Source organism: Carassius carassius, chromosome 22 (genome assembly GCF_963082965.1).
Source record: "Carassius carassius chromosome 22, fCarCar2.1, whole genome shotgun sequence".
In the NCBI taxonomy this organism is placed as follows: domain Eukaryota; kingdom Metazoa; phylum Chordata; class Actinopteri; order Cypriniformes; family Cyprinidae; genus Carassius; species Carassius carassius.
This window is the reverse complement of record NC_081776.1, coordinates 19,952,498-19,979,860: the sequence shown is the minus strand read 5'-3', so window position 1 is coordinate 19,979,860 and position 27,363 is coordinate 19,952,498. Positions and strand designations below refer to the sequence as shown.

The 27,363-nt window shown below is 40.7% G+C and overlaps 1 protein-coding gene across 1 annotated transcript in view; it reads right to left on the bottom strand.

The window, feature by feature from the left end:
* Positions 1–15,807: 15,807 nt before the first annotated feature.
* The window catches only part of LOC132099093 (ceramide kinase-like), a 52,591-nt gene continuing 41,035 nt past the window's right edge, over positions 15,808–27,363 (bottom strand). Inside the window, exon 13 of the mRNA XM_059505538.1 lies at positions 15,808–16,475. Within this exon, the coding sequence (XP_059361521.1) occupies positions 16,388–16,475 (88 nt within the window). The 3' untranslated portion in view covers positions 15,808–16,387. The remainder of the gene's footprint in view (positions 16,476–27,363) is intronic.

Sequence of the window (27,363 nt, the reverse complement as noted above, 5' to 3'; positions counted from 1 at the left end):
AACTTTTGATGATATTCTAATTATATGGCCAGCACCTGTATCTTGACTCAATGAACATGGATTGAATAATTTAAACTTAAATTGTCGTTTAAGAAACCTCTTTAGTCCTGATTGATTTGTTGGGTTAGTCACGTTTTAGACTTTAACCCCCGCTTAGTTGTAGTTGTGGCCTAATGGTTAGAGAGTTTGACTCCTAACCCTAAGGGTTCAAGTCTCAGGCCGGCAATAACATGACTGAGATGTCCTTGAGCAAGGCACCGAACCCCCAACTGCTCCCCGGGTGCTGCAGCATAAATGGCTGCCCACTGCTCTGGGTGTGTGTTCACAGTGTGTGTGTGTGTGTGTTGACTGCTGTGTGTGTGCACTTTGGATGGGTTAAATGCAGACCATGAATTCTGAGTATGGGTCATTCCAGCTCAAACTAGCTAAGACCAGCCAAGCAGCTTTTTTTTTTCTATTTCACAAATATTGTCTAGGGCTGATTTAACTTAAACACTAAACACCTTAGCAACCAACTGCATAGCAACATGATTAAAATCAGAACACCATAGCAACTGCACAGCAATGCACTAGCAACCATATACTGTACTGTAGATACACAATAAAAAAATTGGATTCAAATGCCCTAGCAACCACTAACAACAATATAACAATGTTTTAAATCGAAAATCAATGTGGTAAAACATCACAGAGCATAGCAATTTGCTAAAAACCTCCCAAACAACACACCTAGGTATCTAGCACAACACCAGTAACAACACTGTACAGTAGCAGTGTGCTAAAAACCACTAAACACCTTAGCAACCACCTGCAATGCTCAGAATCTTTAACAACATTTAAAACACATTGGAAACCATACAGCAACTGCCAACAACCATCAGAACACCCTAGTACCTGCATAAAACCATGCTTTAAAAAAAAACTAAAAACTACTTTTCAAACACCCAGAACACCCTGGCAACCATCCATTCAGGCATACTAGCAGACATCTAATAGAAAATATTCTGCAGCAACTAAAATAGATATTTGATTTGTTACACCATGAATTAGTGCTCTAGAAAAATCGTGATTTTGTTGAAATAATAATAAAAAAAAACAATGAAGGCCCATGGGACAATAAGCAGTCATGTCATGTCGCCTTTATTTATATAGTGCTTTAAACAAAATACATTGCGTCAAAGCAACTGAACAACATTCATTAGGAAAACAGTGTGTCAATAATGCAAAATGATAGTTAAAGGCAGTTCATCATTGAATTCAGTGATATCATCTCTGTTCAGTTTTAATAGTCTCTGTGCATTTATTTGCAGTCAAGTCAACAATATCGCTGTAGATGAAGTGACCCCAACTAAGCAAGCCAGAGTTGACAGCGGCAAGGAACCGAAACTCCATCGGTGACAGAATGGAGAAAAAAAACCTTGGGAGAAAACAGGCTCAGTTGGGGGGCCAGTTCTCCTCTGACCAGACGAAACCAGTAGTTTAATTCCAGGCTGCAGCAAAGTCAGATTGTGCAGAAGAATCATCTGTTTCCTGTGGTCTTGTCCTGGTGGTCATCTGAGACAAGGTCTTTACAGGGGATCTGTATCTGGGGCTCTAGTTGTCCTGGTCTCTGCTGTCTTTCAGGGATGTAGAGGTCCTTTCTAGGTGCCAATCCACCATCTGGTCTGGATACGTACTGGATCCGGGTGACTGCAGTGACCCTCTGATCTGGATACAGACTGGATCAGGTGGCTACGGTGACCTCGGAATAAGAGAGAAACAGACTAATATTAGCATAGATGCCATTCTTCTAATGATGTAGCAAGTACATCAGGTGTTATGGGAAGTGTTCCCGGTTCTGGTTTACCTAATTAATGCAGCCTAAAAATCCTTTAACGGATTTGGATATTAAAAGCATATTAGTATCGGCCTCCCGATCAATGTTAGGTAGGTTATTCCAGAGTTCAGGTGCCAAATAGGAAAAGGATCTGCCACCCGCAGTTGATTTTGATATTCTAGGTATTATCAAATTGCCTGAGTTTTGAGAACGCAGCGGACACGGAGGATTATATTGTAACATGAGCTCATTCAAATACTGAGGTGCTAAACCATTCAGGGCTTTATAAGTAATAAGCAATATTTTAAAATCTATACGATGTTTGATAGGGAGCCAGTGCAGTTTTGACAGGACCAGGCTAATACGGTCATACTTCCTGGTTCGAGTAAGAACTCTTGCTGCTGCATTTTGGACTAGCTGTAGTTTGTTTACTAAGTGTGCAGAACAACCACCCAATAAATTATTACAATAATCTAACCTTGAGATCATAAATGCATGGATTAACATTTCTGCATTTGACATTGTGAGCATAGGCCGTAATTTAGATATATTTTTAAGATGGAAAAATACAGTTTTACAAATGCTAGATGTTTTACAAATGTTTCATCGGGCCATGAAGAAATATAGAGCTGAGTTTCATCAGCATAACAGTGAAAGCTAACACCATGTTTCCTGATGATATCTCCCAAGGGTAACATATAGAGCGTGAAGAGTAGCAGCCCTAGTGCTGAGCCTTGAGGTACTCCATACTGCACATACTGCACTCCATACTGCACTTGTGATCGATATGATTCCTCTCCATTCATAGTTTGCAGTGTTGTCTCAGTGAATCACTCTTGATGACTGGAAGTGCAATGGGTTTAATGATGTACGGTATAATTAGTAGGTGTACATTGTATCCTTTAGTCCTTCTCTTCCTCTCTTCTACAACATGACCTATCTGAACACACAGAAGATTGGTGATCAATAAAACCAGGAAATTGATATTTCCAACAGTTTGCATATTTATTATATTTAGCTCTAATACTCTTAAATAAGCTGTTTTAAAAGGTAGAGGTGGCCATGAGAGATGACTGGGTGAGTAACATTCAATGCCTTTATTGTGAATCTTTCTATATCCCATATGGCACTCCTTTAGTGCTTTGTCCCCATTGGCTTTATGTTTGTTAGTGTTTAATTTATCTTTCAAGCTATTAACACATTTTAACAAGTAAACTTTAGCCTTATATTACAAAGATCTCTGTTTTGTTAATAAGCATCTTATGGATGTCACCCTTCACACCACTTTACATACTTCCTGTCACTTCCAGAAAATTAAAATTAAATTAATTAATATTTTTAATTAATTGATAGTTTGTATATATGTATAAAATTATTTGTATTATATATATATATATATATATATATATGTATATATATATATATATATATATATATATATATATATATATATATACACCCTGTTAAAAATGCTGTTTATCACTGTGCGGTCCAATTTATAAAAGTTAAAATAACGTAAAATACTCACTCAATAATTTCCAAGTAGTACAGACATAAACCATATGTATATTAACATATTTTTAGTATGAAAGAAAAAAAATGCTTGCTAACTATTTCTATTCTAGGGATCTCCAAACCTTGCTACCATTCTGCAGACTTCAGTTCCAACCCTGCTCCAACACACCTGCATGTAATTATCAGGTAACCATGAACACTTTGGATTGAGAATGATATGCGATCGTGGAGTGGTTTGCGATTGTAGCTCCATGTACCTGTAGCTTTGTTTTTCTGTTGGAACCTGACTATCACTCTCTGTTGTTTAAAATGATAAAATATAACTTAATTCTCACCATATCTCTGATATTATCTATCAAACTAATTTGATATTGTTTGCATTTAATCTAAACTGCTAGCGCAGCACTAAGCATTCGCTTTTCGCATTTCCTACCAATTTTTTATCTCTCTCTCTAACTCCGTTTTTTCATGAGTTCATCAAACAACTGTGGTAAGTTGGAAATCATTCAACAGTCATGGTGAAGTCATAGAATCTTCTCCTGTTATTGTCACTTTCACTCCTTGCCACATGTATATATTCTCTGTAAGCAGTGAGGAATTCACATGTGATAAATGCAGGGAAATAGCTAGGCTGACAGAGTGGATTTCAGTTCCATCATCAGTTCATAGCAGTGAATGAAAATTTATCATATCGATCATAATTACAGTTTGGAGTACCACAAGTCTCAGTACTAGGAGACATTTCTATAATTCAAATAGATTAAAGCATTGTTAGACTGCACTTATTAGATATACCAGAAGCTGGAACACCTCCCATAACACCCAATGTACATCATAAGAAGAATGACATCTACGCTAATATTATTATTTTTTTCATTCTTATTCCGAGGTCACTGTAGCCACCCAGATACAACCCATATCCAGATGGTGGATCAGCACTAAAGGCCGACCTCTAGAGCCTTGAATGTCAGTAGAGACCATGTTAACTAGATGAGCCCCAGAGACAGATCCCCTGCAAATACCTTGTTAACTAGACAGCCATTGGGACAAGACAATGGAAACCAGATAAGTCCTCTGGACAATCTGACCTGTGATGGAGCCTGGAATTAAACCACACCATGATGGTTTTGTCTGGTCAGAACTGTTTAACACTGCAAAGCTGCTTTGACACAATCTGTATTGTATAAGAATCTATATTATAAAGGTGACTTGACCTTGATGAGATGGTTCAGGTGTATTTGATTGGGGTTGGAGCTGAAATCTGCAGGATTGTAGCTCTCAAGGAGCAGGTCTGGAGACCATGGCTAAAACCCTAAAAGCCTATGACTATTAAAAAAAACAGCCTTACAACTCAAATAATACACAGTTTTCAAATCAGATAATTTTAAAGTGATTTTATACAATTATCAAAAATATAATACATTTACATTAGCGACTTACAACTGAGGAAAATAAGCAAATAAAACAGAAATAGAATAGAAAGAGTTTGTGTTAGAGGGTCATGTTATTATGATTTTTTTTATATATAACAACAACAACAAAAAAATTGGCTCCATGTACCTCAGTTATACATTACCTCCATTTAAGTTTTTTTTTTTTGGCAAATTTACATTATGCCACAAATGCTGTAGAAGTGATGAACTCAATCTGGAATATTTCGGGAATCAAAGCCTAATGTTATGATAGTATTTTTATACAGTCTTACTACGTATACATAAAACAGGTACTTTCCCATTGCAAGCATTGTACATACCTTTAGTGCATAGATATGCCAATGCTCAACGGCAAGGCTGAAAACAGACAAGTTGGTGTCTGGGGCTCAGGTGTGGTTTCTGCAGCAAGGCCAGAGAGACTCCATCCAATCCTAGCTGAGTTATTTAAAGGAGGAGCATTTTAAACGCGCGTCAAGTCACAGATGTTATCACCCTCACAATGATCTGTCTCCAACAGTGGTTTGAGAGCCTGCAGACAGCTGTTTGTTTGTCTTTGTAATGTCTCCAGGGAAGAGTTGCTGAATGAGACGGTCTGTCTCAATTGGGTGCAGCCCGCAGAATTAAAAAAAAAAAATGTTGATACACTAGAGAGCGGAGGAAAGGAAATGGAATTTACTTTGTGGACAAGAGATGAGAAAATTACCCAGCTTCATTGCCATGCTGGTCCAGGTAGCAACATAATGTATGGAGCATATTGAAACTGTGAGCAAAATGAAGAGCTAAATTTCCCTCCATCTCACTGGAGAGAACAAGTTATCTATCCTCCGCAGTCATTTTTATGTAATAAGCCTTTTAAATGTGGGGCGCCCCATTTGTTTTTTGTTTTTGTTTTTAGCTAATGACATTTGTCAGGAGCACAAGGCTCTGTATTATTAAAGGCTGTTAAGAATTACACTGAAACATAAGTAGATTTCATGTAGTGGATTCAGCTCTTGACAGGTTATGCCTCCCCTATAGCGGAGACATCAAATGTGTTTTGAACTTTTACAAATGGTGTTGAGCAGAGGTGAAGTCTGTAATTTTATGTTGAAATACTTTCTGATATGCCCAATGAATATGCAGAGACAAATATTCATAGGCGTTTACATTTTTATTTACCCAAATACTGAACACATTACAGTGTCACATCACAAACCTCTTTAAATCTCCAACTGGTGAACATCATTGGCGCTGGCATGAATAACAATGAATTTACGTTTAACATTAGCCAGCCCTTTTAAATTTGCCAATTTCACTTTCCATCTGGGAGAAAACTCTCCTGACCACCACAGAGTCAGAATAACATCTTTTTGGAGTTCGTCACTTTTCAAACCCGGAAGAACGTGATTAACAGTAATATAACCAAATCATTTTGATGACAGACTTTGGCTCAGGCATTTCAGAATGATCAAACCAACATTTGACATGCTGTGTAATGAAATTAGTCTTCTAGTTAGTCCTATTATCTAATCACATCAACTGCTGAGTCAAAGTCATAGTTTTTTGTTGTTGTTGTGCATAGATGGATTTTTTTTTTCTTAAATGTGTTTCCAATAGAGTCTATGCAAATGTCTTACCAGATAAACAAATAATTATACTCTTTAACTGAGTGCATACAGTTTTAAATGCAATTTTTTTTTTATTTCTGTGTTTTATGAGTAGTGTATTTATATGCATTTTCCCCAAATTTGCATTAAAAAAAAATGTGGATGCAAACTTATCTAGTACAAAAATGTGAGGGGATGGAAAAGATGGAAGTTTTGTTGACATTGTTGTTATAGGTGCATGTTCAAAATTCAATAGTATTGTAGAACTGTGCATATGATGATTGAATTTACAATACCTTCATAAAAAAGCAACTTATTTATTTGTTGATATAGAGTTATATAGAGATATACAATTTTGCTGAATCTTTTGTAGAAAAGAAGCATTGATATCTTGCTCTGACCAAAATGACTTGGATGCACCTGATGTTGTAATTATGGTTTCTCAGCTCATAAATACAAACTTTCCAGAGGATTTGAATGCAACATCACATCTACGATACTCAAACAATGCGGAGTTAAGGGCAGGGTTATCTCTTGGGTTGTGACCCAGAAATTGGGCACAGGTGTGTTGTGGCAGGGTTTTGGACAGCAGGGAAAACAATCCTCAATGCAAACAATATTTTATTTTATGGTAATCTTTGGCATTTTGGGAGAGATTCATCCATCGCTTGGTACAAGTTAGTCAAATTAGGTGGAACATGGACAGGTTGCACAACATGCCCTCATCCTTTTGTCACGGTTCATGAATCGGCTGTCTCTCACTGAGGTGTCTGTGTGAGTGTAATTGTGTGGGTGTGGTTACTCGTTGTGTTGATTAGTGTCACCTCTCGTGTCTCGTCAAGCCCAGTTCTCCGTTTGGATTTCGTCAGTTCCTCGTGTCGTCTGGATGTTCCACGGTTCCTGGGTTTCTCTTCACGCTCTTCACTGCACCACCACCGGATCGCCATCTCGTCCCTGCTTCACCACCACCTGATTGTTTGTCCCCGACCTGTGTCTTTACTCTGACTCTCATTTATTAAACTTGTTAACTTGTACCTTGCATCCTCTTGTTATTTCATCACACCTTTAAACCTATGAACAAGGATAAACATGGTTTCTGCCAAGTACAATGTATTTTGAACTAAATTACTAAAACTAGAAATCGACTACCAATATACAACATAAATAGCTCTCAGTTTTGCACATTGCTGGGATTATGAGCTTCATGGTTATATTGATAAATATAAACATTTGATTTTTGTTTAGTTTTGTACAATGAACAAGTTTGGTACTCCTTTGGATCACCTAAAAGTAAAACCAGTTCAGCACCACTGATTAAAATTACCTCATTTCTATAGTTCTATCTTCCATGCAATTATGTTATTTTCCATGTATTGTCCCGGTCCTCTTTAAATTGGAGATACAAATGTGCAATGAGAAGTGTGGTAATAAGAATATCTAGCCTGGGAAAACCCAGACTACTTCCGGCGAATTTCAATTCTCTCTACAGAATAGTCTGGCAAAGAAGAATATCTAGCTCGTTTCTGTGCCGCCGAAATCGCGGCACCAATCAGAAACGTTGAGGCGGGGTTTACACGATGACGACAGCGCAGCGACGGTAAAGCAGATTTTGTACATTACAAAGATGGATGCTGCAGAGGAACATTCGTTCGAAACTGCTATCGCGTCTGTTTTAAGTGATTTAAACTTTAACTTTGCGTTAAAACCCGAGCAAAGAACAACACTTGAAGCCTTCATATCTAAAAAAGATGTTATTGCTGTCTTTTTTTTTTTGTTTTTTTTTTGTTTTTTTTTATTAACAAAAACAGAACATACAACAATAACATGACATCCAAAAGATACAATCCACACTATTGCATTAAGAATACAAAAGTAAGTAAAATTAAAAACAGAAAGAACTTAAACAAAATTACAAAATTAGATAACAATAGGGGCAATCTATTTATAATAAATAAAAAATTAGAGACCAGTAATTATAAAATTTAAGAAAACAGCATATTAATTTACTTTTCAATTAGCTTCAATTCTTCAGCAAATATAATTGTATCACTACATTTTTTGTTATCAATACCTTTGAGAGACTCAATATACAACTGAAAATCAGCCAAAAAAACCTTCAAACAAGGTTTAGAATTATTTATTCTACTCTTGTGAATATGAAATTTACCTAATAAAATCATAAGATTCATCATAAAATTAACCGAAACAATTTTTGAATCAAAATATATGATAATATCTTTGGATGTTAGTTTAGAATTGTAACCAGATTTTTGTTGAAAATGCAAAGATAGATCCTCCCAAAATTTTTTAGAATGATAACATTCACAGAAAAGGTGAAGAATTTTTTCTGGCTGATCAGAACAAAAGGAGCAATTTTCATCAATATCCATAAATTTTGATAAAGCATAGTTACTAACGTAAATATTATGAATAATTTTCAAATGTATTTCTCGATGTTTGTTAAATATACAAAACCGAAAAGGAAGCAACCAAGCCTTTTTCCAGATAATCTCTGGGAAGCAAACATTCCAGAAAAATTTTCCTCTAGGCTGAAAGGATCTATTTTTATAAAATATATTCTTAATAAATTTATTGGTACACTTTTTACTGTGAATGTCCACCCCATTTAAATAAAGTATAGGTTCAATTCTACAAATACTAAGGGACAGCATATGACTTTTCATTAACAACAATAGACCTGCGGGAATGGCTTTTATCACAGAATGATATTCTCTATATTTAATAGGGAATGCCCATTTATTCATAAAATTTTCATAGGAAAGAAACTGAGCTGACTGATCTAAAAGATCAGATAAAAAGTAAATTCCTTTAGCTTTCCAGCTCTGTAAATAAAGAGATTTCCGATTTACTGTAATATAAGCGTTATTCCACAATATTGCTTTATGTGGGGAAAAGTTATGTACATAACATAACTTCCAGGCCTTAAGAGCTTGTTGGTAGAAGTTGGATAATGTCACAGGCAGTTTGCTAACAGAATAATCACATAATAACAAAAAGTTTAAACCTCCAATCTTTTTAAAAATATTATATGGAATAAAAAACCAAATTGAGTCTGATTTAAGAAGACAGTTTCTGAGCCATTTTACTTTAAATGTATAATTTAAATCGAAAAAATCCAAAAGCTCAAAACCACCTTCATTTCTTGGACCCTGAAGAACCTCCTTTCTTAAATGATGATGTTTATTCCTCCAAACAAATTTTGTGAATAAATCATTAATTTGTTTACAAATCGAATCTTGAACAGAAAGAGATAAAGCTGGATAAACAAATCTAGATACCCCTTCTGCTTTGGTTAATAAGACTCTGCCTATAATAGTCAAATCTCTTTGAAGCCAGTTATTAAAGATGTTTTGAGTTTTTTTAAGTTTGGGGGAAAAATTTAGTTCTTGTCTCTCCGCTTTATCTTTTGTTACACTTATTCCTAAATACCTGATCATATTCTTTACTGGGATATTACAAAAAAAGTTTTCTTTTGATTCATAAAGGCACATTATTTCACATTTATTTATATTTAGCAGTAAACCCGAGGCATCAGAAAATGCACTTACCAACTGCAGAACTGCGGGCAACTGTTCTTTATCTTTCAAAAAAAGAACAGTATCATCTGCAAGCTGAGTTAATCTAAGCTGTTTGTTAAAGATGGTAAGTCCTTGAAAATCTGGAGAATTCAAAACTTTTATGGAGAGAAACTCAACTACAATAAGGAATAAGAAAGGGGCTATAGGACAGCCTTGGCGCACTCCTCTACAGATGGGGAAACGTTTAGAAGTGTTTGGGTATAAATTAATAGAGCTATTAATACCTTTATGAAACATTTCAATTATAGAAACAAATCTATCCCCAAAACCAAAAAACTCAAAAGCCCTAAACATAAACTGATGCTCAATCGTATCAAACGCTTTGTGGAAGTCTAAGAAAACCATTAAAGCCTCTGAATCTATTAAATTTGAATAGTCTAACAAGTCCAAAATTAGTCTAATGTTCCAACTTATGTGCCGGCCAGCCATAAATCCAGTTTGACACTCACTTATAATTTCATCTAGACCCTTTTTCAAGCGAACTGCATACACAAGAGATAATAGTTTATAATCTACGTTTAATAATGTTATAGGACGCCAGTTATCCAATATCAAACGATCTTTATCGGGTTTAGGAAGGAGAGTTATTAATCCCTGTTTCATCGAAGTCGATAATTCGTTCGACTCAATACATTCCTTATACATTTCGAATAACGGATTTTCGATAATATCCCAGAAGCAGAGATAAAATTCAACTGAAAGACCATCTGTGCCTGGCGACTTTTTTTTTTTCATTGCGCGAATAGCTGTAACCATTTCTTGTTTCCTTAATTCTTCATCACAAAGGTCTCGAAATGGAGTAGAGATAGGAGAGACAAATTGCTTAACAGACTCAAAGAAATCTGAACATTTATCAATTTCAAATACAGATTCATATAGCTTAGAGTAAAACGATTCAACATAATTTGTAATCAGTTTTGGGTTTGAAGTGAGAACATCATTAATTTTAAGAGAGGAGATCGTTTGTCTTTTATAATTTCGTTTTTCTAGTGAAAAAAAATAGCTTGTATTCTTTTCTCCCTTTTCTAACCACTTGGCTCTAGAACGAATGAATGCCCCTTTTGCTGTATTAATATATATCTGATCAATTTGAGTTTTTATAGTCTCCAATCTGACTTTTTCATCTTCTGTAAGATTCGTTTTTTTCAAAAGCAAACCTAATTCTGTCATAAGTGCACTTTCCTTATTCAAATTATTCTTTTTGACTTGCTTACTAAAATAAACTGCCGACTGCCTAACTTTAAACTTAAATAATTCCCATTTCTTAACATGTGACATTTGTTTATTTCCAAAAATACTATGTGCTACTTCTCGAACCTGTGTTACAAACCCTTCATTACTAAGCACATTGTTATTTATCTTCCAATAGCCTCGCATACTATTATTTTTAATATCGGATCCAGAAAGTGTTAAAACAATCATTTTATGATCCGAAAGAGGTGTATGGCAGTATGTAACTTCAATAACATATTGAACAGATCCTGGGTTGATTAACCATAGGTCAATCCTTGACTGTAAAGACCTAGAGGAATTACTCCAAGAGTAACACTTTTCATTGAAATTCAAGAATCTCCAAATATCCACTAAAGAAAGATGGGTACATAATGCAGTGGTAAATTTAAATTTTGAAGTAGAATGCATATGAGGTGGGAAACGATCTAAAGAATCATCTGGGGCATCATTAAAATCACCACCCATTATCAAAAAGGCACCTTGATATTTCCCCATCAGTGTTGATGTAGCATGAATGACCTCCGTAGACATATTTTTTGCTTGAACTGAAGAGTTATGACCATAGAAATTCCCTAAAACAAATATAGAGTTATCTAGTTTAACAACTGTAAGTAACCATCTACCTTCTTTTGAGCTAACCAATTCCAGTACATCGCCTTTAAATTTATTTAGAAGAGTAGCGGCACCTGCCGAATGATGAGAACCATGAGAAAAAAAAATTTGATCGCCCCACTGAGAACGCCACCATTTAACATCAGATTCGCATGAATGAGTCTCTTGTAAGAAAATTATATTTGCATTTGTACGCCTAACAAAAATAAACATAGACTTCCTTTTAATGCTGTCTCGTAAACCCCTTACATTAAGAGAAACAATCTTTAAGCAACTAAAAACAAAATCAGACATAAAATAATCTTAATTGGATGTCAGAACAATGTTATAATAGAACCCTGAAGCAACGAAATTCACAAACCAGTCGGTATTGATCCACTCCAAACTCTGGAGTCGCATCACCTGGACGAACGCAAAATGTTCTGCAGACTGAATGGTTTCCGCTCAGATTGTCTTCACCACATAGTCCATGCCTTCTTATCAGTTAATACTCATCTTGATAGTCATCAACAGACAGTTTTTCTCCATCAATAAAGGCATCTGCTCCACGAAAGTAGGCCCTCTTCCCCTCTTCTCTCGCCACCTTTACCCTTGGCCATAGCAGTTTCCTCCGTTGTCTTTCTTCAAATGTCAGGTCCTCTGCCAGACGAACCCCTCTTTCCTTGAGTGCAGGATGATCCCGTGCAGCTTTCCAGACTTTCTCTCTGTAGGACCTAAGCGCAAACTGGATGATGACAGGCCTAGGGCGATTACTTCCAGAACCAAGACGTCCAATCCTATGGATTGTGTCGACACAAAAACGGATATCATCTACTTCGTCCGGAGTCAGAGCTTTAAGGATTTCAAGCACTTTGATTCTTATATTTTCTCCGTCTGTTTCTCTCAGGTTATTTAGCCTCAAATTCCATCTCCTACTGTATATCTCGGCTTGATCGCACTTGCCTTGAACATTTCGAACCACCTGCTCAATCTGCGATACCTTGCTTTCGTTAGCTTTGACCCTTGCGGATAAAGATTTCATCTCCTCAGCCACAAAGTCAGTCGTCTTTGAAAGATTGACTATAGTGACCGAGTTCTGGGCAATCTGATGTTCCACCGATGAAAAGCGATCATTTAGAGCATTGACAGCACGAAGTATATCGGCATTAGAGACTTTAGGGTCTTCTTCCTGACATACTTTTTTTGAGAGAGGACTACCTGTTGGAGTATTTGGGGTTGAATCAGCTCCAGATGATGTCTCGAAAAGCGAAGAAAGTAGCTTTCTGTCCTTGTTCTTTGGCATTTTGGAAAATGTGCACGTGCCACGCGGTTGCAGTGTGGTTATTCAATATAGCCTGCTTCACAATCTGAAGGAATTTTTGAAGTAAATTCAATGCTTTCTAACTTTAAAGATAGATTTCAGTCCATGTCTTGTAATTAGCTTTACAAATTCGACCAGAAGATGCAACTCCTTAAAAAACGCCTCAGAGCTCGAATCTACACGACTGATCAGGTCGCCATCTTGCGCCACCCCCGATGTTATCGCTGTCTTACCGACTGGATTCGCTCTGCATACGTCATCTCCTTCATCGCTCTGATTGGTTTTAGGTCTATCCAATTGCGCCCAGAGGCATTTGAACGAGGTCCGTCGGTGACGCCCCTTTAGAAACGAGACGTCTAATAGGCTTTGCCAGACCCTAACTCAGTTTCAACTGAAAAGGGTCTGGTTTTAACCAGGCTAAAGAATATCTGCTTAATTGTCATAAAAATAGTCTACGCTTCCCCAATATTTTTCATTAATCTAATTATATTTTGCAGTTAAATATGATTTTGGCAATGGTCATGAAAGTTTTTGTGATTTTCACGCTTAGATCCATACCTAATATGCCAAAACTGACCACACAGAACACAAAGAGTTGTTCAATGAACTTTATTTATGGATTTTCTTTGCTTTCCATTAACACATCAAAATAAACATCAGGTCTTACAAGTCATCTTGGGTCCAGCAAGATGACTTGATTATCAGTCATTACTGAGTTTTAACAAGTGCTTGAATGCATATGGTGACACCCTACTGAGTGAACTCAGTTTAACTTTCAACTGAAAACATACAAACAGTACTGGACAACCATTGTGGTTCATTACACAGTCATCTTTCATGAGCCGTAAATGAACAACTGCCGCCAGGGCAGCCCAAAGGTGATGCAAACCAAAAACCATGGCCACATTCAAGTAATTAAAATGGGTTGTGAATATTATCTTTGGAAGTTTGTAGCACATCATGTGCGTACACAGCAGGTCTGAAGTGGCTACCAAGAACAGTAGAATAGGTGTCAATTACAAAAGTTTTGACATTAGACTAATATTACACACAACACAAATACTATTACACAGACAAACAGCAAGCCACAGTTCATAATTCATAAACGACAGAGGTCTTTGAGACATCTGAATTGCCTGGTCGCATATGAGGACATCATTTCCATTGTCCTTAGTATAAATGGATGATTCCCATCAAAACTCTCAAGAAATATCCTACTCATATTTAAGCAAAATAATTAAAAGAATATATGCCAATAAGTCATGAAAATAATGTCACAATGCAGTGCAAAAATACACAATACAATGAAATTTCAAAAAAGTTTCCATTGTCGGTATGAAAAATATTATTTCTAAATCGTCTTTATTTCAGGGTGAAATGTTACTTGGGAATTTCTTCCTGAGATTCACACACACAACAATAGTGTGAAGCTCATTTCCACCACAAAAAAACAAGAAAACAAAAACCTTACCTTTGGAAAATCAAAATTCTGAGACTAAGACAAAATATGACACAATTCAAAATTATGAGATACTAAGTCAATTATGAGATAGTCAAAATTATGATAAAGTAGAAAAAAGATTTGTTTTATTCATTTTTAATTTTAATATAAAAATGTTTTGTCATTTTTAATCAATATTGTTTTATTATTTCTATTTAGCTTGAATTTATTTTTATTTCAGTTTTCAATTATGACCTTTTATATAATTATGATTTTTTTTCTATTAGCATTTTTTTTTATTATGATCCAATTGATCAATATGACGTATGTCATAATTATAATTTACCAAATCATTTTTTTTCGTATGTGGCAGAGATCAGCTTCCATACATTCTTTCAGTCTATGAAGGAAGTGGACAATGTTCTCTGTAATAGCTACATAAGTTTTGTCGCATCTACAGATGCATCAAGGGAAATTCTTGCCCTCAATCACTGGTACAGCTCAAGGAAACACTTTAAAAAATTGCATATTAAATACGCTGACATGCATAACAGCAAAAAGCAATTTCTCTGTCTGTCAAAAACTTGATACCACAGGAACAATGAGATCTTTCAGAAGAAATAAGACATCAGCATAGGAAACACAAAACACAAAATTCATTAAAAAAGGAAGGAAATATTCTCAGGAGGTGCAACCAAGTAAGACAACGCAGAGCGCTACAGTATTTACATTTACATTCTGTCTCATGAACAGCCTTACATACACTGACCCTGCAGTGACATTGTGTAGCTGTCAAAACTTGTAATCTAGCTCACAAATGCTACATTTTAATATGTGAAATATCTGGAAAACAAAACCAACTGTGGTAAGAGAGGAAAATGATACATTAGAATTGGTCAAGGGGTGTGTTTTTTTTGGGAAACTGGATTTATAATGATCGGATGTGCCATTTGGATAATAACAGTATATGACTCCTTTAAAGTGATCACATGATGTTCTGATCATGTGTAAATTTGATTTAATGTAGGCTTCACTGTCTATTTGACATATCACTTCATGCTAACTTTAATATAGTTGATGAAATTACTTCCATTGTATCCCCCCCACACACTATGGAGATCAGTGGCATATTCTTTAAAATATCTTCTATGTTTGACAGAAGAATCTAACTCAAACAAGTTTGGTAAAACTTGAATAAATAAGAACACATTTTATTTTTTGGCGGGTGAACTATTCCTTTAACAATAACAATAACTTAAAATCAATTGTAACTTTTAATTTTTTTATAAAATGATAACAGAACTATCATTTTTGAATGACCAACAAATCGTTCAAAATAAACTTTTTTTGGTATACCAATAACTTCAGCTGACCACCTCTAGAAAAGTCTAGAAAAAACAGTGAAGGTGCAACCAAGAAGAATGTATTTATAAACATACCAGAGCTTTCACAGTTCCAGGAATTTGACTTTGGGATTCAATTTACGCTACTCTCAAGACCAGCTTGATCATGGTGGAAGACAAATGCTGACAACTGGAAGCTGTCGCATACAACATGAGATATCACCAGTAACTTCAAGGTCTTCAAGGGTTGAAATGAAAAAACGGCAATGCTAATGGCTAGCTGAAACAGCTAATCCTTTTTTACACAAAACTAATACAGCCTATTTAAATGCTGTGAAAATGCTGTTGACTCCAGCTCAGTGTGTTTCCAAAGCATCTTCATGAGGATTATCTGGGTAAAACAGCATAAGAAACAGCATGATATTGTGCTGAGCTGAAGGTGACGCTTCCATTCAGAGAATCTCAATTCTTCATGATCCAGCTGGAGGTTTCTTAAGTGGAGTGGGGATCTATATTGCACAGTGAGCGAATGGGTCCTCAAACACCGGCTGCTCTTCAATGCCTCTCGCAAACAGCTTGATCAATTGGTTGTGGACCCTAAGACAGAGAAAGAAAGAAGAATCATACAAAATGCAACCACTTCACTGAAATTAACAGCATGATAAAAAACAATCCAGGCTTACTGGAAAAACTCGCCAGTGGTGAGTTTTCTGCAAAAATATAATAAGTTTCTTTGTTTTTTTTATGTCACTTTCAAAGTTAAATGTCTAGTGAGAGGTGGAAAACATGAACATGAACCTGGTGATGTTTTATTACATTGCTTGTGTTGTATGCATTGTGGCAGTTCTGAAATTAAATGGATAATGTGTTTGAAAATAACTTACCATCTGCACTCAACTCTACCCTAAAACGTACTTGGTTACTAACGTAACCTCGGTTCTCTCTAGAAGAGGGAACGAGTACTGCGTCTTAGCTAAGACGCTACGGGAAAAGTCTCTTTTCACGAAATACTGAAGCAAAATTGAATTAATTAATTTTGAATTGTTGTAAAGCGCATTTGCAGCAGCATGCAGCCATAGGCGAGACGGCTCACTTGCTCATTGGCTGCTCTGCGGCAACTGCACAAGCCTATCGAGCGCAGGCTGATGCAACATCAGACCAATGAGGTCGCTTCGCGCCCTCCATGCCACTTCCCGCCGAAACGGGTGTGGCCTAGCCCTATAAAGGGAGCTCGAAAAGGCTGACTCACCTGATTTATTTCATCGCCGAAGCGAACCAGAGTGAACTGTGCGCACGGCAGAGAACGCAGTACTCATTCCCTCTTCTAGAGAGAACCGAGGTTACGTTAGTAACCGAGTGCGTTCTCTTACGAGAGTTCTCTCGTACTGCGTCTTAACTAAGACGCTACGGGAACCCCATGTAAAGCGCCGTGCGCGCAGGGATCACACACCAATAAACCTGGAAGCAACGCCCAGGATTTACAGTGCACAGTCACCAGAGGGACTCACAGAGAGTCCAGAACAGGAGGGGGGGGGGGCCCTCCGTCCCATATCTAGCAGCGTCCGTAGGCGCGGCAATATGACATCACACAGTGAAGGCAAGGCCTGACCCATGTGGTAACGCGGGTCTTACGCAATACTGCCCATATAACAGTCGGCAGCGCATAGCGCTTGCGATCTCAGAGTTCCAATCAGGGCCCTGATTCGGCTATACCGACAGCAGCCCTGCTTGCAGGGGCGGGAACCTCCAGGTTATAGAACCTGATAAATGTAGACGGCGAGGCCCATCCTGCCGCCATACATATATCCTGTAAGGAGATCCCACTAGACCACGCCCACGACGAGGCGACGCCTCTTGTGGAGTGTGCTCTGACGCCCAGTGGGCACTGAAGGCCCCTGGAAGCGTAAGCTAACGCTATGGCATCAACTATCCATCTGGACAGGCTCTGTCTCGAAACAGCCATTCCCTTGGAACGTCCACTGAACGAGACAAACAGCTGCTCAGTCTAAAGTCTCAGTCTAAAGACAGCGGAGCGAGACACATAAGCTCTTAAAGCCCTAACGGGGCAAAGAAGACTCGAGTCTCCATCCTCTCCTGACACCAACAGGGCAGACAGGGAAATAACCTGAGCCCGAAACGGCGTGTTGAGGGATTTTGGCACATAACCGTGCCTAGGTTTGAGTATGACCCTTGAGTCATTAGGCCCAAACTCCAAGCACGTCGGGCTCACCGAGAGCGCGTGCAGGTCACCCACACGCTTCACTGAAGCAAGAGCCAACAAGAACACTGTCTTGAACGACAGATGCTTGAGGCTAATCGTTCGGATAGGCTCGAAAGGGGAACCTTTCATGGCCTCCAAAACCGTCGAGAGGTCCCATACAGGGACTGACGGAGGTCTGGGAGGATTCAGCCTCCTAGCTCCTCTAAGGAAGCGGATGACCAAATCGTTCCTTCCTATGGACTGACCTAGCGTTGTCTCAGAAAACGCTGCGATAGCTGCCACGTAAACTTTGAGCGTGGAGGGGGCTCTGCCCTTATCCAACAGCTCCTGTAGGAAGAAGAGAACCTCTGTCACCTCACAACTAAGGGGTGAACATCCCCGAGCTGTGCACCAGCTGGAGAACACTGACCACTTCGAGGCATACAGCCATCGTGTCGACGGAGCTCTAGCCTGAGTGATGGTATTTAGCACTCCCACTGAGAGATCAGCGGGTAACCGTTGAGCGCCCAAACATGGAGGGACCACAACTCCGGTTGAGGGTGCCAAATCGAGCCCCTGGCCTGCGAGAGGAGATCCCTCCTCAGCGGCACTGGCCACGGGGCAGTGTCTGCTAGCTGCATCAAATCTGGAAACCATGGTTGGTTCTTCCAAAGTGGTGCTACAAGCAGTACTGAGCATCTCGTTTCCCTCACCCGTTCTACCACCTGCGGAAGTAGGGAGACGGGGGGGGGCATAGAGCGGGCAGCACGGCCACCTCCGTGACAGCGCGCTTTCATTTCATTTTTTTTTTTTTGCTTCTGGACAGCCTGTCTGGACGCAGATTCTGTAGCCCAGGCACATGAACTGCTCTCAGCGAGCGCAAGTTGCGCTGAGCCCAAACCAGGAGGCGTTCTGCCAACCTGTACAGGTTTCGGGACCTGAGACCGCCCTGGCGATTTATGTAGGACACCACAGACATGTTGTCCGAACGGACTAAGACGTGGTGGCCTTTGATTCGGGGACAAAAGCGCGTCAGCGCGTTCTCCACTGCCAGCATTTCCAGACAGTTGATATGTTGGAGCTTTTCCCATTCTGACCACAGGCCAAAGGACGGTCTGCCCTCGAGCAGCGCTCCGCATCCCGAAGTGGAGGCGTCTGTCGACACCATCTTCACTCTCGAGGAAGTCCCCAGGCTTACACCTGATTGGTACCAGTCCTTCGCTGTCCAGGGTTTCAGGGCTGTAACACAGCTCTGATTGACCCTGAGACGCAACCGACCGGATATCCACGCTCCCCGCGGTACTCGCGTTTTCAGCAAGAACTGCAGGGGGCGCATGCGGAGCAGGCCCAACTGAAGAACTGGAGATGCTGAGGCCATGAGACCTAGCATCTTCTGAAATTCTCTGAGCGAGAAGGTCGTGCCGCAGCGGAGAGAGCTCGCTGCGCGCTGAATGCCCAACGCGCGCTGTGGCGACAGCCGTGCCGTCATGGAACGTGAGTCCAGAACTATACCCAAAAACAGTATCGTCTGACTGGGGTTCAGCGAACTCTTCGTCCAGTTGATAATGAGACCGAGTTTCTCGAGGTGATCGAGTAAAATGGCCCCGTGTTCCAGTCGTCCAAATAGTTCAGCACTCGCATGCCTCTGAGTCTGAGAGGAGCGAGCGCTGCGTCCATGCACCTCGTAAACGTACGAGGAGCCGTGGACAAGCCGAACGGCAGGACTGTATACTGGTATGTCTGGCCCTCGAAGGCGAATCTCAAGTATCGCCTGTGACGTGACACTATCTGTATTTGAAAATACGCGTCCTTGAGATCCATCGACATGAACCAGTCCCCTCTGCGAATATGCGCGAGGAGTTTCCTGGTTGCAAGCATTCTGAAACTGTGTTTCACCAATGCCTTGTTCAGCTGTCTTAGATCCAGTATGGGCCTGAGACCCCCGTCTTTCTTGGGCACTAGAAAGTATCTGCTGTACAGCCCCCCTTCGCTTTGAGCTTGAGATACAGGCTCCACAGCCCCTTTGCTCAACAGTTTTGATATTTTGGCCCGAAGTAGGTGTGCTACTTCTGTTTTGACCGTAGTTTCGACGCGCGCTAAAAAGCGCGGAGGGCGTCGAAAAAACTGTAGCGAGTAGCCTCTCTTTATAATCGCTGCAGAACCGGAGCGCTTCGGCAAGAAGTGCTTAAAAGCTTACGACGCTTTCTGGTCCTCAACGAATCTTTCAACGAACTCGTAGACAGATGATCCGAATAGGCCAGCAGGAGTCAGCAGTGCGTCGAGGAACGCAGCGCGCTCAGACTCTGCCATGTCTGAAAGCGTTAGCCATAAATGTCTCTCAGCCACAGTAGCGGAAGCCATAACCCGTCCCATGGCCTGTGCAGCGGACTTAGTAGCGCGGAGGGAGAGATCCGAAGCACTCCTCAGATCCGCGAGACAGATAGCTTCAGGTCCCATCTCATCCAGCTTGCGGAGGAGATCACCCTGGAAAATCTGCAGCGTGGCCATGGTGTGCAACGCAGACGCAGCCTGCCCAGCAGCAGAGAAGATCCGTGCGAGCAGAGATGACGTCATGCGGCAGGCTTTCGATGGCAACGCCGCTTTTGTCCGCCGTCCAGCAGAGGGCGGGCAAAGGTGCGTGGCTATAGCCTGTTCCACCGGCGGAAGTGACTGGTTGCCTCTGTTTTTAGCATCGTCCAGTGTGGAGAATGCTGGCGAAACAGACGAACGAGTTCGTGCCGAGTATGGAGCGTTCCAAGCTTTCGCCACTTCTTCGTGAAGCTTAGGAAGAAACGGGGCGGGCTTTGAGCTAGGAGAAGTATGCTTATCCGGCAGAAAGCTACCATCCAGCCGGGAACGAGAGGGGGGCGCTGGTGCAGACCACTCGAGGCCGAGGCTCGTCATGGCCAGCGTGAGCACTCGCATCAGCTCCTTCTCAATATCAGCCCGTCTGCTGGGCCTCAGAGCAGAAGGCGCGAGATCCCCGGAGCTCGCCCAACCCTCACCTACCGAAGCTAGCAGAGAGTCCTCTTCCCCCGACGCGGCCCTGAGATCCACTTCCTCGGAGGACGCGGCAGCAGACAGCGGGCGCTGACCATCGGGAAGCGATGCAGGGGAGGCCGGTGAAGCAGGGAGAACCGGCAAGCTCGGTTGAGCTGGAGGCGGTTCCGGTATACGCTGGGAGCGGCGCTTTTTTTTATTGAAATCCAAGATGGCGCCGCACATGGCTGCTTCAGTGCTTGGCTCTCCAGTGTTTGTACTGTTTTTGTTCGTTTTTCCTGTTTTTTGTTTAACAAACACGATCAGTTTCACCAGGGATGAACTGCTGAACATTCGGCAGAACACACCACATGATATTTTTCCGGATTTCTATTATACAGACGTTTTACTGAACATTGTTATCGGAGGAGCAGCGGCGCTGATCAAGCGCTTCAGGACGCGCAGACGGGGAAAGCGAGCGGGAGCGCTCGTCAGACTCAGGAAGCGCGGATTTCGAACGCCGTTGCCTAGCATCCATCTCGCAAATCTCCGCTCTCTACCCAACAAAACGGACGAACTCCTTTTGCTCTCTCGGACAAATAAGGATTTCTCTCACTCTGCTGCTCTGTGTTTCACGGAAACCTGGCTGAATGACGCCATACCGGACAGCGCACTCCATCTGCCGGACTTTCAGCTGTTTAGAGCGGATCGCGACGCAGAATCAACGGGGAAATCGCGCGGCGGCGGGACATGCTTTTACATCAATGAACGGTGGTGTACAGATGTAACTGTGTTAAAGAAGATGTGCTGTCCTGATCTAGAAACGCAGTTTATCAACTGCAAGCCGTTCTATTCGCCGCGGGAGTTTCACTCGCTCATTCTGGTCAGTGTTTACATTCCACCTCAAGCACATGTGAGCTCAGCTTTACAGAAACTCGCTGATCAGATCACAGACACAGAACAACAACACCCGGACTCTGTTTTAATCATTCTTGGGGACTTTAATAAAGCCAATCTCTCCCGTGAACTGCCAAAATACAGACAGCATGTTACCTGTCCCACCAGAGACAGTAATATACCGGATCACTGTTACACCACAATAAAGGATGCATATCACTCTGTTCCACGAGCAGCTTTGGGACGTTCTGATCACTGTCTGGTTCATCTTATACCGACCTACAAGCAGAAACTAAAATCTGCTAAACCTGTAGTAAAGACTGTGAAGAGATGGACCAGCGAAACAGAGCAGGATTTACAATCTTGTTTTGACATCACAGACTGGAGCGTTTTTGAAGCTGCTACCACCGATCTGGACGAACTCACAGAGACTGTAACATCCTATATTAGTTTCTGTGAGGATATATGCATTCCTACCAGGACTTATTTAACATTCAACAATGATAAGCCATGGTTTACAGTAAAACTCAGACACCTTCGTCAGGCCAAAGAGGATGCCTACAGAAATGGGGACAGGGTCTTGTACAATCAGGCCAGGAACACACTGAACAAAGAGATTAGAGCGGCTAAAAAGACCTATGCTAAAAAGTTGGAAGACCAGTTTACTTCCAACGACTCTACTTCAGTTTGGAGAGGACTGAGAGCCATCACAAACTACAAGACACCATCCCCTTGCACTGAGGCTAATCAACGACTTGCTAACGACCTGAATGAGTTTTATTGTAGATTTGAAACCCCCAACACCCACTCTGACCATCTCCCTACACAACCATTAACACCTCCTGCAATCCCCCTCTCCATACCTCCTGCTCTTCAAATCTGTGAAGATGATGTGCGCCAGGTCTTCAAGAAAAACAAAAGAAGAAAAGCACCAGGCCCAGATGGCGTTACACCAGCCTGTCTGAAAATCTGTGCTGACCAGCTGGCCCCCATCTTTTCACAGATCTTCAACAGATCTCTGGAGTTGTGTGAAGTGCCTTCCTGCTTCAAACGCTCCACCATAATCCCCATTCCAAAGAAACCCAAGATAACAGGACTTAACGACTACAGACCTGTGGCTCTAACGTCTGTCGTCATGAAGTCGTTTGAAAAACTGGTTCTGGCTTATCTGAAGGACATCACTGGACCCTTACTGGACCCCCTGCAGTTTGCGTACCGAGCAAACAGGTCCGTGGATGATGCAATCAACATGGCATTGCACTTCATCCTGCAACATCTGGACAAAACAGGGACTTATGTGAGGATCCTGTTTGTGGACTTTAGTTCGGCTTTCAACACCATCATCCCAACAACCCTCCAGACCAAACTGACCCAGCTCTCTGTTCCTAGCTCTATCTGTCAGTGGATCACCAGCTTTCTGACAGATAGGCAACAGTTAGTGAGACTGGGGAAATTCATGTCAAACAGCTGCTCCACCAACACTGGTGCCCCTCAGGGATGTGTTCTCTCCCCTCTGCTCTTCTCCCTGTACACCAACGACTGCACCTCTAAAGACCCCTCTGTCAAGCTCCTGAAGTTTGCAGACGACACTACAGTCATCGGCCTCATCCAGGACGGTGACGAGTCTGCTTACAGACAGGAGGTTGAGCAGCTGGCTGTCTGGTGCAGTCTTAACAACCTGGAGCTGAACACGCTCAAAACAGTGGAGATGACTGTGGACTTTAGGAGAAACCCCCCTGCACTTTCCCCACTCACCATCATGAACAGCACTGTGGCTGCAGTGGAGTCATTCAGATTCCTGGGAACCACCATCTCTCAGGACCTGAAGTGGGACAATCACATTGGCTCCATTGTGAAAAAAGCCCAACAAAGGTTGTACTTCCTTCGCCAGCTGAGGAAGTTTAACCTGCCACAGGAGCTGCTGAAACAGTTCTACTCAGCCGTCATTGAGTCAGTCCTGTGTACTTCAATTACTGTCTGGTTTGGTTCAGCTACAAAATCAGATATCAGAAGACTACAGAGAACTGTTCGGACTGCTGAAAGGATTATTGGTGCTCCCCTGCCCACCCTCCAAGAACTGTACACATCCAGAGTGAGGAAAAGGACTCAGAAAATCACTCTGGATCCCTCACATCCAAGTCACCCCATCTTTGAACTTTTGCCATCTGGCCGGCGCCTCAGAGCCGCAAATACAAGAACAGCAAGGCACAAGAATAGTTTCTTCCCCCAGGCAATCTACCTCATGAACAGTTAAATGTTTCCCACTTAAACTTATGCTTATGCAAAAATGTGCAATATCCTTATATTTATTTGTTACCCCTCCATCCTAGAACATTCCTGCATCTCACTCAATCCTATTCCATTATCATTTATAGCACAATTGTTTATACACTTATTTATTTGCCAATTTGTAATTCTCCCGTAATTTTTTTTTTTTTTTTTTTTTTTTCTTCTGTGTGTTGTTGTGTGTCTGTTTACTGGAAGCTTATGTCACTAAAACAAATTCCTTGTATGCGCAAGCATACTTGGCAATAAAGCTCTTTCTGATTCTGATTTTTACGGCGCTGTGGCGCAGCGGGGGATGCAGGCTCGGAGAAGAATGTCAGACGAGTCCTCAGAGTCACCATCGGCAGTAGCTCGCAGTGAGGGCAACCGCCGTCAGCGAGCGCGAGCGCGAGCGCTGCATGATCCTCACCCAGGCAGGAGACGCAGATGACGTGACGGTCTCCTTCGCTGAGCGGGGCTCTGCACGAGCCGCACGAGGGCATCTTTAAAAAGACGCAGCTCTTTTATTCCTGCGACACACACGAGGATACAGAAAAGGATATAGGCGCTGGAACGCGCAGCAGGAACGGCAGTGGAAGGCGGCGTAGGCCAGCGGCTTCAGAAATGGCTTGTCCCGCTGAGATGCTTATCTGACGGCGCTTGCTTTCTCTTGTGATCCAGCGATGCGTGAGCTTCGCTGAAGAGATGAAAAATCAGGTGAGTCAGCCTTTTCGAGCTCCCTTTATAGGGCTAGGCCACACCCGTTTCGGCGGGAAGTGGCATGGAGGGCGCGAATCTACAATTAATCTACAATCTACAATTATTTCAGCTCTTTTACTGTAACTAGTGTTTCATGGAACTCGTACCTGAGCACTCCACATCACAATTGCAATGCTGTACCAGGTGAGCTACAGAGCAAGTTAACTATGTGTTGTATTACATAGTATTGTGCAAGGATTTTCAGGACAAAAAAAATGTCTTCTTCAATCGCTAATCTGCCACTGTAATCATAATTTGTGTTAAAGGGATAAAGGTTGTTGATGTGATACTGCCACTGGTGTTCATATTAACTGGAAACTGCAGGGAATTGTATGAATGGGTTGCAAAAATGCAGGTAGAGGCATGTTTTCCCTTTATACTGGCTCAGCTAAAAAGTATTCTAAATTTATTTCAAATTTAAACAATATAACTGTAATATTTAAGTATAGTGGTTTGCTCAAATTCCTAACCCAAACTTTATGGAACAGTATTATATATACTTGCCTTAGCAAACACCACTAATATGTTGTGTCCTAGACTAAAACAAAGTACAAGCAAGTGCTGGTAAGCAATAAATGCTACATCGTGTTGATAAAAAAGTTTTGTAGTTAAATGCATGCGCTCTTAGGAGGTTCGGGGCTCTTTAATTTTCCCTAATTCCACTCAATACTCTGGAGGGGTGTTTAGTGCCAGGCTATTGGCTTTTTCGGCCGTTGTATCATTATCAGTTATCTCAACAGGTTATTTGCTTACTCATTCGAGAAACAATTACTGAAGCTGAAAATGGAATAAATTAATGGACTTCTATTTTAATTAAAGGAGGTGAGCTTTTAGCAGTGAGAGGGCCATTAAATTAGCAGCATTTCATTGCTACGCACTGTTGACACAGAACAATTGGTCATGAAGGAAATGATCTGTTCGGGTGAGCCGTCATGCTGTATCAGGGAGGAGAACAACTCCTCTGCAGGCACAATGGACGGAGTTTTTTTTCATTTCAATAGCATCTTTTCCACAGGCTCAGACCGCAAAAGTCCATTTGTTTACCCTGTTTAGTATGCTAGTGCTGAGATGATACGATCTGGTGCTCAAAAGACCTCAAAATTTCAACTACAGCTCCCACTAATCGAGAAACACTTTAGTGAAAAAATATTCTGAAGATGAAGTGTTTTCAGGTCTAAAAGAGACAGTGACATCTAGATATATGAGTGTGAGTGGCAGTGATGTCCACACCCTTTAATTAAAATGACAATGATGATATTCTCTAAGTAATTAGAATATAATGGCACACTCTTTCCTTTTCGAAACTGCATGCATCTTTTAAATTCATAATTTTTCATAATTTAATAGAGTGGGTGTGTTATCACTCAAGTGAAGTATCCAGTGTTGGGGAAGCTACTCTGAAACTGTAGTTTGATCAGCTACAGCTTCTGAAAAAGTAGCTAGCTACATTAAAACTACATCCATTTTATTATATATATATATATATATATATATATATATATATGTTTTTAATTATTTTACAATTAACATTACAAATAACAAAATAATTATTAATGAAGAATTATAATGAAGTTATAAGTAAAATATAATAAAGTTTAAATGTGGGGTTTAAAACAACATACTGTAATGCAATCATGATTTTAAAGATTAGGGTAAATTCAGGTTGCTTTTCCAAGCCATTTCAATGACAAAAAAAAGCATCCCAATCATTTGATTTTGTAAACTATCCAATACATACAATAATAAAATAGGCTACTGTATAGTTTTATAGTTATATTTTCTTAAACTGACTATCAAAGTGCAAAATTGCAACTTACGTAACATCAATGAAAGGATAAAATGTATGGGACTTAAACTGGATATGGAGGAGTCATAAAATAAGCAGGTTAAACTCTCAGTTCATGCGGTATTTACTGCCTGTGAATGGAGATGCCAATCATCAGTTGCACGCGTGAACACTGCCCTTTGCATGAATCCCGCCGCAACAATCCTTTACTAATTGATAAGCACACTACTATAGCGCGATTTTATTTTCTGTTCAATTAATGTCCATTACAAAACTGTGGGGCACAGATTTTATTATGACAGTTCATCATTGTAAAATAGACATTTGAACTAGAGTGCAATTGTCACGTTGGGTGTTACAGATAACACAGGAGAGGGAACCAATTGCTGGTAAGTTATTTATTCAAAGGGTAATCCAAAGGGGTAAACAGTCCAGGCAGGGTCAAAACCGGTATATCCAAACATAACATAAACAAGACACGAAGACAAGGTAAGGCAAGACAAGGCAAGGCAAGGAGCGACGGACATGAATAACTATAGGACATTAAACAAGGACTCCGTGACACATACACAGACAGACCGGGTATAAATACACAGAAG